This window comes from Pangasianodon hypophthalmus, chromosome 7 (genome assembly GCF_027358585.1).
Source record: "Pangasianodon hypophthalmus isolate fPanHyp1 chromosome 7, fPanHyp1.pri, whole genome shotgun sequence".
In the NCBI taxonomy this organism is placed as follows: Eukaryota; Metazoa; Chordata; class Actinopteri; order Siluriformes; family Pangasiidae; genus Pangasianodon; species Pangasianodon hypophthalmus.
The window spans coordinates 24071418-24086319 of record NC_069716.1 but is presented as its reverse complement, the minus strand read 5'-3'; the positions used below and the strand labels follow the sequence as shown (position 1 = coordinate 24086319).

Here is a 14902-nt window from a genome sequence, read left to right as displayed (position 1 = left end):
TTGTGGTTTCAAGGCTTATATAGGGAAGCTGGAAATGAGGAACAGGTGATACCAATAACAAGATGGCGTGAGTATTAACAAGAGCCAGAAACTCTGGCCAATGATGGTGAAAAAAACAAAAAAACAAAAAAACAGCAGGATGGAATATGGACAGCCACAGAGGTCAAAATCTGACACAACAGGCCACCTTTAAATGTTCATCCAATCAGCCATTTCTTGTGTATCACTTTAGTATGTGTAACATTTTCACACAGATTTAGGGCTGTTTGCACCAAGAGTTTGGTATCTTTGGTGAGGTGTGAAAGCTGTTTTCTAGCAGGGAAGTGGTCCAGAAAAATTTCTTGTCCTCTTAAAAATGGTGGTCTGGGGCTTACTTCCACCGAACCGTGGTGCCTTGTCAGGCGTAGAAGGTAACCACTCTGAGCGCTGCATGATGAATAACATGAATAACATAACTTGTCATGTTACCTCCTATTTCAAGTTTCATGATGGCAGGGAAAGGGTTATTATCATGAGGGGAGGAGACAAAATGGCTTACTGATATAAAACCAGACCTTTGTAAGAAAACCAGAGCATTGTAATTTGCTCACTTTTGTGGTGTGATTGTTTGCACTGTGAGCATTGTGAAAAATATACATTCTGTCCCAGCTTACATGGCTAAAAATATGAGAACAGTTCCTCGTTTGGAGATATTCCTGTACAATGATGTGTCATGCTACCAAAAAGTGCTGTTCTTCACCATTTTTGTACCAAAAAAAAAACAATAAAAGGATAAACCTAGTGCTGACCATTTTGCAAACCTATTTGTACAAAAGTGATGTATGGAATTGATATGCTGTACAGAAGGAATTCTTCTGCATGAAAGCAACCTGCATGAAAACGAGCCCAGAATCGTTCTTGGGTGTGGCCTCAAGCATTCGCGCCAAGTGTTAGAAAGAAAAACAGTACACATGTCCACACTATTGAATGAGGTTTTATCGGAGACCCAGTTACAATTGATAAACACACAAGTATTTTGAACATTGAAGTGAGTTGCACTTTGAAATATTCAACCTTAGGCAAAAGTGATACCATTTCAGGATATTTATGGAAGAATACGTAGATATAAATGTGTTCAGAATGTACATCAGTTCCAGTATGAAGGTGCTAACAAAATGAATTATCCCCTGAGGCTTGTCTCCATTTTGGATCACTCGTGGTGTGTGCTTACCGTCTCTACAGCTTAATACCTGCGAAAATATTTTGCATCAGAGAATGATAACAGAAATGCAAAATACATATAATGTGTGTGATGGGGATTGTGTTTATGTTGTAGGTATGGTATATGATCCAACACAGTGATGTCAATTATTTCAATGTTATTTTATTCTTACCTGTAATAGCTTGGCTTAAAGGGGCCGTTCTTGTTCACACCTATGTACTTGGCCTGCTCATCTGTGAGTTCGGTTAGGTGTGTATCAAAGTTCTGGAGGTGCAGAAGTGCTGCATACTCATCTGAAAGTGCAGAGCACATCACTAAGATCTTTTGCATGGTAAAACAAGGAAGGATGTGACTATTAATTGCCTGTCTTACCCATTTTCTTAGGAAATGAGTAAATGTCTTGTTTGTAATGTCCCTCAGGTGCATTAAACAGCTCAATCAATGCCAAAACCTAAAGAGACAGCAATGATTTTTTACTCATTTTCTCTCAAATCTTCCAAAATCCCCTCAACATAAGGAACAAGACATTTAGGGAACAATATTCTCAACCTGTGCACACACCTGAGTTGTTTCTGTAACAGACAACACAAAAACAGGCACAGCAGAGCAGCTCAGGTTAACCAGCCGACCCTTGAATCAGATATAACCATATAGTCACACCAACATTTTCAGCCAGTTGTAAGCATAGAAAGTCCTGTTCATTTCCTAGAAACATCAAGTATTATTAGTAGTCATTCTGTTTATTTGTTGACAGTGTACTCTCACCTCTGCCAGAAGCACTATGGTTTTGCCGTCTGGCCAGACGATGTGATCCACATGCATTCTTACATTCTGCCAAGTCAGCTCTGGTGTCGTCAGACTGGCCTGAGAACAGAGCTCATATTCAGGCAATCACGCAGCTCATCTGTGATCAGCTCCATAAGCAGCATAACCTAATTTGGCACTGATGTCGCTAAATGCAAGGCTCAAAACAACCAAAAATGAAGGGTTTTTGACCAAAATTGAGTTTTTCTGCCTAGAATATATGTTGATCTCTTAAAGTAAAGAAAACAAATAAAATTTACCAAAATTTCATGCAAATGATTTTTATTTACAGTGGATATAAAAGACTACACAGCCTTGTATAAAATGTTGTAAATGTCAGACCTTTTTCCACCTTTAATGTGATATAGCAACCAATAAAATTTAAGTGAAAAACAAGTAGAAATGTTTTAGGGGGAAAAAAAGCCGAAAAATTTACAATAACCTGGTTCAAAAGTGTGCACACCCCTTAACTAATCTTTTGTTAAAGCACATTTTGATTGTAATACATCACTCATTCTTTTTGGGTAAGAGTCTGCCAACTTAGCACATCTGGTTTTGGCAATTTTATAGAGGCCCAGTCCCAGTTAAAAAGAAGCAGCCCCATAGGATCATGCTGCCACCACCATGCTTCACTGTGGGTATGGTGTTCTTTGGGTGATAAGCTGTCAAGTTCTTTTGCCAAAAATATCTCTTAGAATCATGCCCAAAATGTTCGACCTTGGTCTCATCAGACAATAAAATATTTTGCCACATGGTTTGGGGTGATTTAGACGGACTTGAATGTTTTTTTTCCATGACAAAGGGCTTACCTCTAGCCACCCTACCCCGCAGCTCAGATATGTAAAGAATACAAGAGATTGTTGTCACATGCAGGGAATGACTAATACTTGCCAAATATTCCTGCAGCTCCTTTAATGTTAATTTAGGAAGGATGTCCTGTTTTTGGTACTCTCACTGTAGTGCCCCATTTTCTACAATTGTTGTTGATGGCCTTCACAGTGTCCCATGGTACATTTAATCTTTTGAAAATTATTTTGTACTCCTCTCCTAATCAATACCTTTCAACAAAGAGATCTCATCCATGCTTGTAAGCTTTTTACAGACCATGGATTCAGATAAACCAGAGAAGATATCATGAAAATCCTACAGAAACAGCTGATCTTTATTTAGGCTTAATAAGAATCACTTCATTGATGACAGCTGTATGATAATTACTTTTGAATATAAGTTTGAATGAGACTGGTTCATTCTGAGCACAGTCACATGCCCCATTATAAAAGGGTGTGTACACTTGTGCAACCAGGTTATTGTAAGTTTTTTCTTTTTCTTTTCCCCCCTAAATGTTTCTGTTTGTTTTTCACTTGAATGTTGCTAGTTGGTCTGTCACATTAAAGGTGGAAAAAGATCTGACATGATTTATCTTGGTTTAATTTTTTTTCCATCACAAAAACTTTTATATCCACTGTAGGATATAAAAATGATATTGTTTATGTCCACTGTATGATATAAAATATTTTTTTAACCTTGCCTGGGCATCTGCCTGCAAGTTGAGTGATGAGCTAGTTTAACAAATGCAGCAGTAAATTCAGTTCTTAAAGCTCTAAAACCTTTACGTATGTATCATTTCCTCACACAGAGTCAATGTCAAAATATGACCATGTGAATATTTCCCTGGCCGTCAAACATATATTAAGATCAGAAAAGGTCAAAACTGATGCTATGCCAGGACATGACAGAGTTTGTCATTGGAACAATTTCTCACTGAGCTCAAAGTGTGCAAGCTCCACCTCTGGTCTTACCACGTCAATCTCTGTATTGGAGTGGCCCATGTTGCACACAATACAGCCATTCTTCATCTGATCCATGTGCTCTCGTGTAACAACATTTTTATTTCCTGGCAACGCAAACATCACAATACAGCCTGTTCTCAGACAACATATTAGAAAAGGTACTACTGAATGAACCAGTGGATATTCACTATTTTAAAAAATACAGTCGTCAAAATGAATTCAAATTACAGAAAGTTACCGGTGCAGGTGATAACGATGTCCACCACTCTGATGACCTCGTTCAGTCTGACCAGCTGAAAACCATCCATGCTATTTAAGAAAAGCAGAGGTAGGATCAGTACAGACATGTACAATCAACTTGTTTGCACTCTTGACAAGAATGAGCTAAAGAAAATATTTAAACTAAATGCAAATAAACTGTAATCATTGAAAAATGTGTTTTTTTAAGTACTCGCAGTATCCAGAAATGATGTTGTTGAATAAATACGAAGTTGCACACATAAAATTCCTTAGTCATCCATCACCATGAGAAAAATCCTATTAAGAGACACTTTTAGAAATATGATTAAGTACAATCTGCATTTCAATAAATTTTTTTTAAAAAGTTTTTTAATCTTGTGCATCAGGTTTCATTTTCGGCATCACTACTTTTTTCTGTTGAAGTATTTCTGACCAATGAATGAAGAGGTTTTACGAGTAAGTTTGCAGTCCTACACACCCCTCAGCCAATAATTTTTTTTGCTTTGAGGTTTGTTTAATTATGCATAGTGTGAAACCAAATCAAACCAAATAGCAAATGAACCAAAAGTATCAACTTCAGACTCGGCAAACGGACTACTGGGTGTGAAATCAGCCTTAAAAACTGCAGTACTACGTAAAAAATGATGTTTAAAAAATGTGGTGTTAAATGAAAATCTATACAGCAACCTATATATACTTAAACTCATTGAGTATGTGATTCTATATATCAATTTCTCCTGTTTTTCATGAAGGGTGCCAAAAATTCTGGAGTTAAAGATAAGACATGACAGAGTGGCTACATATCAGTCCATCAGTCAATTCTGACATTATTAGTTGCTGTGTATTACCAGGCCTGTAGTGCACAAACAGGGTCGATCTCTGTCACATATACAACTGCTTTCATCCCTTTCAGAGCAGCACAGCAGCCTTTTCCCACCTACAAACACACACACACACATGGGGAATGAGTATCGAAGAAGAAATGCTCATCATTTTATTTAGGATGTGGAATGTAATGATGCTGTGGATACTTTACCTCTCCATATCCACAGATAACCACCTGCTTCCCACCAAAAGTAAGAGTAGTGGTCCTCTTCAAACTGAGAGACGTGCAGTGGAAAATATAATGTGATCAATTAAAATTAGATAATATTATGCATATGACGTGTGTGAAGTGAGAAGGCTCATGGACAACAGAATAAATAGAGGAAAATGGTTCTTGAAAATGGTTCCTGCATGCTCTGCATCCTTTCCAGTGTGAATTTCATGCTCTAGTCTCTCCAACAAGATTGAACTGAATACTAAGCCTTTCCACAGTGCAGGAGTTCACCAGGACTGCGAATGATTACCACTCGAATCTTACCCATGCAGTATCGACTCCTTGCAGCAATAAAAGTTGTCAAACTTTTGCTTTATCACTGACTCATTGGCGTTTATTGCCGGGCAACAAAGCTTCCCAGTCTTATACATTTTATATAATCTGAAAGAAAAAGAAAAGAAATTCTTGAGGCTGCATGAAAACTAAATCACAGCGAAGCTCTTCAGACCTTTGAAATGCAAATGTGTGTAGAAGATACCTGTGAACACCAGCGACACTTTCTTCAACAATCCCCTTGATGCTCTGGAAGAGCTGCGGGTATTTCTTATAGATCCAGTGCATCATGTCTCCTCCATCATCAAGAATCTGAAAGAGAATGAGAGCAACTTACAAAATCTTGAAAAAAAAAAAGGTTTAGCATTTAACTAGCTTTTATTATTTGCCTTATTTTTATTAGCACATTACTTTTACAATTCACATTATAATAATTTTAATTATTGTACAATTATATTATATAATTATTGTATAATTGTAATTATTTTATGTTATATAATATAATATAATATTTTATAGTATGTACTTATTTTATTTTTTTTCTGCCTTGAATTTATATCATTTGCCTATTTTAATATTTTAATTTATACTGTGTTTTTTCACACTGTAAAGCACTTCGAGCTGCTTATTAATTAATAATGATAATAAAATAATAATAATTACTTAATTATTTTTTAAATATTTTTTTGTCTGGTTTCTTTACAGTAACATTATATTATTAATATACAGTTTACTGGTTAAATGATTAATATAAGGAAATCAGTGAAACATCATCAAATTGGCATCAAATACAAATTAATTCTTTACCATGTTTGGCTCCCAGCCTTCCACATTAACACAACTGTCTATACACCAAAAGTAATCATCCTCAGACTCCCTTTTCCATGCGAACACAGGGATACCTGCCAAGCATGCACACACACACACACACACACACACACACACACACACATGCAAACATGGTACATGGTCTGGTATCTGGTAGAACAGTAAGGACGAGGGTGTTCTGTTAATGTCTGCATTATTAAAAGTAAATTTTTCAAAGCTTGTACCTAAATATAACCTCAAATTCTTATGGATCAAATAACAATTGAAGGTTGTGTAAAATTCTCAATGGATCAATAGAGAGCAACACAATGTTGCCCATATTTTCCCATATTTGTCATATTAGTGATGTGGGAAAAAGTCTTCTGTTAAAGTCAGGTTAGCACACAATACAACTGCCATTGGTACACCAGAACATGAATCATTTATGCACTGAAAGTACACGGTGTAAACATCCTACACACTGTATGTCTCTTACATATGGCTGAGTGTTCAGTTCCAGATCACCAGAGTCAGGAACAGTGTCTACCATTTCGCCACAAAGCTCCTGCTTCCTGTGTCTGAATTAAATATGTAACCAGTGTCATAGCACCACTAGTGCAAATGTTCTCTTTTTACTTAGTAATTTAACTGATACTAATATACTGATCTGTGAATTTCCACCAAATATATATTACTGTACTTTTCTCTCTTTGTTATGCTCAGATTCCTGGGATTGTAATATAATACTCTCAAAACTAAAGAATGTCTCACTGATCTTTGAGTAGGAGTGCATGTAAATGGAGTAAATGGAGTGCACCGCCTCCTGCTTCCTTTTAAAACCACTCCTCAATAGATTACTCCTCAGTAGTCTTTCCATAAACTTGCTGATTCCGAATACAAGCTTCAGAAATCATAATCTTGGCACTTTGTGGTTGGGTCTTGAACCTGGCCATCATCCCTACTGTATGGTGTGCTCATATATTTACCAAACTTCCCTCTTCATCCACTAACATTAGTCTGGGACACTGCATCATGCTGGCATGTGTTGCGGTGCCAAGAAAGTCCTGAGTGGCCTGGCCATTGGAATTTGTTGGAAATTGCCAAAGCTACTGAAGCCAAAGGCACAAGGACAGACATGAAGCAAGAACCTCAAAGTCCACAAGTAACCAAGATGTATTAGTAAAGGGACAGCATGGAGTGCAGTGTTCCACAATGGGGAGGATGACTAATCTATGAACATTGTCTAGCTTCTATAAATGACACCATTAATACAAATAGATCAAAGTGGATGATCTAGAAAAAATAATTAAAGGTATACTTCACTTTGTTCAATCTGATTTGCATTAATTAAACAATTTCATCTCATATCTTTAAATATGCTTTATTAATATCCTTATGTCTGCCTCTATACCTGTATATTTATATGTACTGTATGTCTGACGCACTATCTGGGTTCAGAGTCAACATTTTACTAACCTTTTCAGCTCAGCCTATGCAACATGAAGTATATACAGTATTTCTTAGTTTTTTAATCAGTTAGATGTTTCGATAAGTTACTGCACAGTCAGAACCTTTCTTTTACTAGTGTTCACTCAGCACCTGCTTGCTCTGTTTGCTGTTATTTCACTTCTATTTACAGTATTTATCTCTGTGTACATCTGACATCGGCAAGATTACAGCTTTTCCTTATATCCTGGGGCATGACTGATCATTCTGAAAAATGTATTTAACATTATTATTATTATTATTATTATTATTATTATTATTATTAAGGAGAGGTTTGTGCCACAGCTCATTATTCCTTTGTCTTTCATCAGGCAAAAATTTGTATAACGTTGCATCAGCCATTATGTAATGAATAAAACATGACCGTGTGTGCTGTTATAGGAAAATAATAAATGACAGGGTGGTGTGATGCCACCTCAAAGCTGCAATGGTGACATTTTTTTATTTATTAATGAATGACACATCATACATTTTACCCTTTTATAATTACATTTAATGTTGCAGAACATCTGTGGTGTAAGTTAGTTCATGTTATCACTTATGTTCTAATTTCTTTCTCTTGTTACTCTTTTTTCTCTTGTCATTTTCTTTCCACAAAAAAAGGCCCTGTGTAAGTTAGAAACGATGCAGTCGATAACATATTAGAACGAGTGATTAATATAAACCTTGCAGCTGGAACTACTCTCAGCGCTTTATTGATATAAAAAATTAACACCTTTTGACCAATCAGAATCAAGAATTCAACAAGTCCGTAAGAGAGTAAGAGAACTCCAGTTATTGATGTGGATATATGAATTTACATTCATGTCACTGTCTTGCTTGAGAACATTGAAAACTTTTAAAACTTAGCTGGTAACATATCTCATTTGAATTCGAAATCTAGTACAAATAAATGATTCGGTCCTTACCGGCTTCTGCAAGAGCTGCGGCTACTTGATTGTGGATAGAGTAGATATTACAAGAAGCCCATCGACACTCAGCACCCAGAGCACACAGCGTCTCTATCAGGACCTGGAGAATGACAGCATATTACCATTAAGAATATTTCTGTCTGAGAAAATCTATAATGGATTCAATTCATGAGTCTGAAATTATTTCCTAGTTGATATATCATGCATTTTAAGTGCAAGTTCCTAGCTTCATACTGTCTCTAGTGCAAAGTGTAGGGAGCAGGGAGTTGATTATGTATCAGTAATTTAATTCATGTTTCACAAACACTAAAGCAATCGACATTTTTGCGCTCTCTATCTGGGAAGTGAATCGGTGGTCATAATTGACGACTTGATAACTTTGGGATAAGTATGTGAATGAACACTCACAGCCATGTGCACTGTGATATGGACACAGCCCACTATTTTAGCTCCTGCTAGTGGCTTCTCTCCCTGGCCTGCCTTTCTCAGCATCATCAGCGCTGGCATGTCTACCAAAATAAAGCATAGGAATCAGCATTATTTATCAGCACATCCACATAGACATACACTCTCAAAATAGCTGGGCTAAAAATAACCCAATCTAGGTCAATTTGATAACCATGGAGATTAACCCAGCGTGGGTTGTTTTAACCCAGTGAGGCTGAGTTAGGATGCTGACGCGGGATGCTGTGAGTAAACTGGTGGGTAAAAATCTGTATATTGCTCAACCGTAGACACCCAAGTTGTTATAATTACAGTTTACATGTTATGTGAGGAACACAAAAAAGCTGCAAGTAGCACTTTTTCCTATTCAAAAAACACTGAGTGTTAAAACATAATAACTAAAACATAATAACTCCGTATCATTTCATATTCTGAAATCATGAGCAATGAAATTGAGTCTATAGTGCTAGCTGATAATCCAAGATAATCCAAGATTTTTTATCATTGGCTATAAAGCCATGTTTAAAAGGTTATTGCATAAATAATGTCTAGTTAATACAGAAATATAATGTCAAAAGGTGTAACAAAATTGTAAGTTATGTTAAATCTAAACCAAAGCTGATTTCTCTTATTTCAGACTTTTTCTGGTCGCCACTCTGTCTTGCCAGACGCAGTGGAAAATTCCAGAAAATGAATCTTGATGCAACGTGCCAAGGTCTGAATCCCAAACCCAGCATTTGCTCATTATAACCCCACTTTGGATCACGTCAACCCAACTACCTGACCCAACTATCTAAACCCAGCGACTCGAGCTGTAAAATCAACCCAGCATTTTTTAGAGTCTACAGCACGTGAGAATTTAGAGTGACTATGTAAAAAAAGTTATAGGTTTTTCTAGAACAACACAGTACCTTGCTCTGCTATTTCTATTTCTCTGCGACCATACGGAGCCTGATTGATGTCCTTAACACAGAAATCCTTACTTCCTTTAGAGTTCTTCTGCTCTTTGTCTCGAGGAGAAGTCTCATCTTCAGAGCTCGCTTGAGGTCAGATGGAATTGAAAGAGAATTAACAAGAGAATCTGAGGATTGATGATAATGAAATTTGGCTTATTGAATAAGCATGGACAAGAAGAGAACTGACCCTAGGTCCAACTAATCATGGTGTTCTAGCATGACTTGTGTGGAATGCGAATTTTTGATAATGTAACAGGTTTTGCTTGGTACCTGAGCTCCGGCCGTCAGCGGACATCAGTGAGTTGGATCCTGAGCAGCAGCTCATCTTAGTGAATCTCTTGCTGAACTGCTGAGGCTGCTCTGGGACCTGGATTGGTTAAGTGAGAAAACAGAGCTGTGTTGATTTAATGACACTTTATTATTCTATATTTGTTCTGATATGCTTAAAGAATTCAATTAAAAGTCATCTTGTATTTGTTTATAATAATAATAATAATAATAATAATAATAATAATAATAGGATGTCTCTTATATTTGTTATGATCTGACTGAGATAATTACATTAATTTAATAATTCCAGATTAATAATGGAAGTTTTTAGAATAGGATGTATCTTATATTTGTTCTAATATGCTTGAGATGATAAAATTAAGTGCCATTTTGGATTTTATTTTTATTTAATATTTTTTAAATAGGAAGTGTATTTTATGGTACTGAGCTGCAGGATAGGATTCATTAAACCTAATTTAGGTATTTTATTTAAGTGTAGTAAATGTCATGTATTTGTTCTGGTATACTTTAGAGGATTAAATTGAAGCTCAATTTTAAAATAAATAAATAAATAACTTTCCTTTTTTTGTAAAAAAAAAAATCTGTTTTTTTTAATAAAAGGAAATACTTTTTTATTCTTCAGAAGATGAAATGAAAAATATGTATATGGATTTTCCTATTTTAAAAAGATATTTTAAACAGATTTTTTTCTGATACATTTTTGATTTTTTTATTTTATAGTAGTATCTTAAGGAAGTATCTTGCAGTTGTTCTGATGTGCTTAAATTAGAGGTGATTTTTGAGTATTTATATATATATATATATATATATATATATATATATATATATATATATATATATATATATATATATATATGAATAATTTGTTGTTAAGCTAATATTTGTTTTGATATGTCTGAGGGTATTAAATTAACTTATTTTTAGAAATCAACTTTTCTTTCTTTTAATAATAGGAAGTATCATTTATATTCGAGCAACATATATATATATATATATATATATATGTATATATTTTTTTTTATGTGTTTTATATGTGGACATTATGAAGGTCCTATCCTCAGTACATTACACAATGTGTGTAGAGCTTCACTATTCACTAAAACGCTGCTCACTTATTTTTGTGTATACAGTAAAGATAACATTTCATGTGTGCCTCAGGAAATACCTGCATTTTTCATCCTGAATTAACTGGAATCTGTCGTGTATACACTTACAACAGTGTACTGTCTCCTGCAACATGTAACTGTGCAGCTCACAAACCAGTTTAACATGAAATATGATCCTGTTTTGAGTGAAATCCTTTTGAATCTACAATGCAGTTACACTTACAGTCACTTTCTCTGTATTTTTTATAGGATATGTTGCATTCAGAGACTTGAGGACATTTTCAAAATTAAACAATGCACCACTGTAGCAGCTCCTCATTCCTGATACATAATGAAAAAGATTACCATTTACAATGTTTTATTTTGTAAAAGATCATCTCAGTGACCTTGACGTCCTTGTTCTTCTTTGCAGGTCGGCCAGAATGTGGACGTAAATGAAATTTGGCTTATTGAAAGCACCACAGCAGTTTTTAACCTCCTACACTCAGAGGTCATGTTCAGATTTACGTTCCTCACTTTCATAACAAATAAAATATGTAAAATAAAAAAATGACAAACTTCAAATGTGACTATATTTAATCTTGTTACATGGTTACAAATTTATAATCTGTGCAGCGATCAGCCTCTGAAATATCTGTTCCTGCTCCTGCTCTCTGAGATCAATGGTACTTTTTTGTGGAGCACAAAAAAAAAATCATGTTTTTCGTTTAATTTAACAAACCTGTATTTACCTTTCTGAATTATACTGATAAAGAATACGGCTTTATGTCTTTTAGTATCTGGATTTTCATTCGATTTTTATTTCGATCTTGTATATGTCATTTGATCTGTTTTATTTAAGCGATAAATGTGGTACCTTTGCGAGATCAATGGTCCTTTTATGTCCAGTGCAGTAACTAGCACATAAAACCTGAGGTCCAAGGCATCTTATTTATGTCACTGGTCCACTAACTGGATGAACTAAACTCAGTTTAGGTAACGGACCACATTACACTTAGTCCAATGTTAAGTGGGTTGGACAAAAAAAGAAAAAAACCTTTGTTAATTCAGTTAACACTTAAATGTGGATATGTCCATTACCAAGAAAACATTATGGTTTTACAGTACAGTGCCTTGCATAAGTATTCACCCCCTTGAACTTTTCCACATTTTGTAGTGTTATAGCCTGAAACTGAAATGGACGTAATTAGGATTATATATGAAATGGATTTATTTGGAGTTATATATAAAAATGGATTAATTGGAATTATATGTCAATTTAGCTTGCTAATGAATAATTACATATCATGAGCACATTTTTATATATCATCACCACACTCAGTAGCTGAGTTTATTGCTCTGAGTGTATTCCTCTATCTCTGGGAAACTAGCTCTGTTCTTCCAATCTTTCAATTTAATTATGGTCCACAAGATGATTTTAATTTTGAGCATGGATTCTAAATTCAGTTGGTGTACCAGATTAGACCATTTATCAGTCTTTACACTGACCCATGGCCCATATGTTTGACACCCCTGAGCTACACATTGTAGGTGTTGAGAAATGTATCCTAAAATGAATTATTTTTGAAGTTAGACTACTTTCAGTCCAATCTCCAGTCTCCCTAAGTTTCTTTCCAGTCTAGCCCATCATCAACTCACTCTGTGTGTACTTGGATCCTCACTGACAGTCCTGTCACTCGATGGAGATGATTCTTCAGTGCTGTGCAAGTTTGCCGAGCGACGAGCCTTTGCTGCCTCCAGCATCCGTAACAACAAAGCAATGACGGAAGGTACAGAAGCTGAATCACCATTAGCAGTCCTCTGATTACTGACATCCCCACTGTCTATTTCATTATTGAGTGTGTTCGGTGGAGCTGATGGTCCAAGCTGTGAGCTGTTCTCAGGCATGTTGTCTGCTTTGCTGTCTTCAGACATGACTGTAAAGCACTTGCAGATGCTAACTGAACACTGGTGTACTGTCTTATTACTTTGTAGGACTATGGGATGTACATAAACGCTACCTTCATGGCAAATAAATGGAAAAACACAGGGCATGTGGGTAAGTAAAGGGTAAAGGGCAAATTTATCACTTACTCTGGTGGCTGTGTAGTGCATTGACAGTAAATAAAAGCAGTTCTGTTGTGTGTGTAAAGATAATGGAGATAATATTTTTTTTTAAACAGAGGTGAATGATGTGGTTAAAAATGTTGAAGCTAAAAATGTAATTAACTGGAGTTATTTGGAAGTTATTTGGTAGCATTAAATTGTCTTTATAGCAATATACTGAATTTACTTACTGACTTGTGATGAATCATAAAAGGTTTAGAGTAAAAATAGACATGGCTGTATGTGTCGATTCTTTCTTTAACATTATTCAAGCCAATTTTTGTGCATTAGGTAATATCTGGAATCTCTACAGGTTGTAGCCAAAATATTGACTATATTTAAAGGAAATATATTTAAAGCAAAATAGTACTAACCAGCATTGTGGAAACACTAAATGTGGTTTATGTAGCTCATTGCGTATACACTGAAGGGGAAACGTATACACATTTAAGGAAGTACTAAGAACTTACAACAATTTTGATTTCAATCCTGAGCTCAGTTCTGTGTGGAGTTTCATATGTTTTCCCAGAGACCATGTGGGTTTCTTCTGTGGGTTTTCCAGTTTCCTCCCACCTACCAAAAACATGCCAGTAGATGGTGTATGTACTGTAGTTGTAGACGTATGGTGCCCTATGATGGACTAGTGTTCCATTAAGTGTATATTCCCATCTCACTTCCAGCATTCCCAAGATTCACCATGACCTTGACCAGGATCAAGCACTGATGAACTAAATCCATTACTGAAGATGAAGTAAGTAAATCCATGTGTGATCTTTTGCCAAAGCTAAATCTGGCTTAAAAGGCCCCAAACCTTATATATATATATATATATATATATATATATATATATATATATATATATATATATATATATATATATATATATATATAAGAAGGTGTAAAAATAAAAAAAAACATAACCTCACATTCTGTTTGGGAGAGTTTGGTTTATACAAAAACGCTCCTGTGTTGTTGGCTATACAAACAAGACATCACTTGAGGTTAAGAGCAGTACTCATGCTTTTGTACATTTTTTGTCTCAAATATTGCTGATATAGTGTTGATATGTGAAATTGTTTAAGTTTTTATTTGTGTTATAGTCACAATTCTGGCCGCTCAATGTTGTCATTTGTGAAATATATAAGTAAAAATGTAAGTAAATCCCAGTTGTACTTGTGGTGCCTCCAAGTGCCTCCAGTTTAACATTAAATTATCTTGTATACTGAATTTACTTATTGACTTGTCACAAATCATAAAAGGTTTGGTGTAAAAATAGACGTGGTTCTATGTGTCGTTTCTTTCTTATAACATTATTCAAGCCAATTTTCGTGTGACTCAACTCACTACCTATTTTTTGTTTGCTTGTACACTAGATGTATAACACAATAC

The 14902-nt window shown here is 35.3% G+C and overlaps 1 protein-coding gene across 2 annotated transcripts; it reads right to left on the bottom strand.

The window, feature by feature from the left end:
- Positions 1–955: 955 nt before the first annotated feature.
- On the bottom strand, positions 956–13427 carry ahcyl2a (adenosylhomocysteinase like 2a). 2 transcript variants are annotated; one of them, XM_026946466.3, is made up of 17 exons: positions 13067–13426; positions 10302–10398; positions 9987–10115; positions 9040–9140; positions 8629–8731; positions 6215–6309; positions 5613–5719; positions 5399–5515; positions 5072–5135; positions 4884–4972; positions 4034–4104; positions 3805–3899; positions 1967–2065; positions 1763–1831; positions 1574–1652; positions 1374–1494; positions 956–1229 (listed from the first exon to the last, which is right to left on the bottom strand). In XM_026946466.3, exons 1-17 carry the CDS (start codon positions 13340–13342, stop codon positions 1223–1225), a joined length of 1719 nt encoding a protein of 572 aa, XP_026802267.3. In that variant the 5' UTR covers positions 13343–13426; the 3' UTR covers positions 956–1222. The 2 variants fall into 2 exon arrangements, with proteins under 2 accessions (XP_026802267.3, XP_026802268.3); XM_026946467.3 differs by lacking the exon at positions 956–1229 and having other exon boundaries at positions 1370–1494; positions 13067–13427.
- Between the last annotated feature and the right edge of the window lie 1475 nt (positions 13428–14902).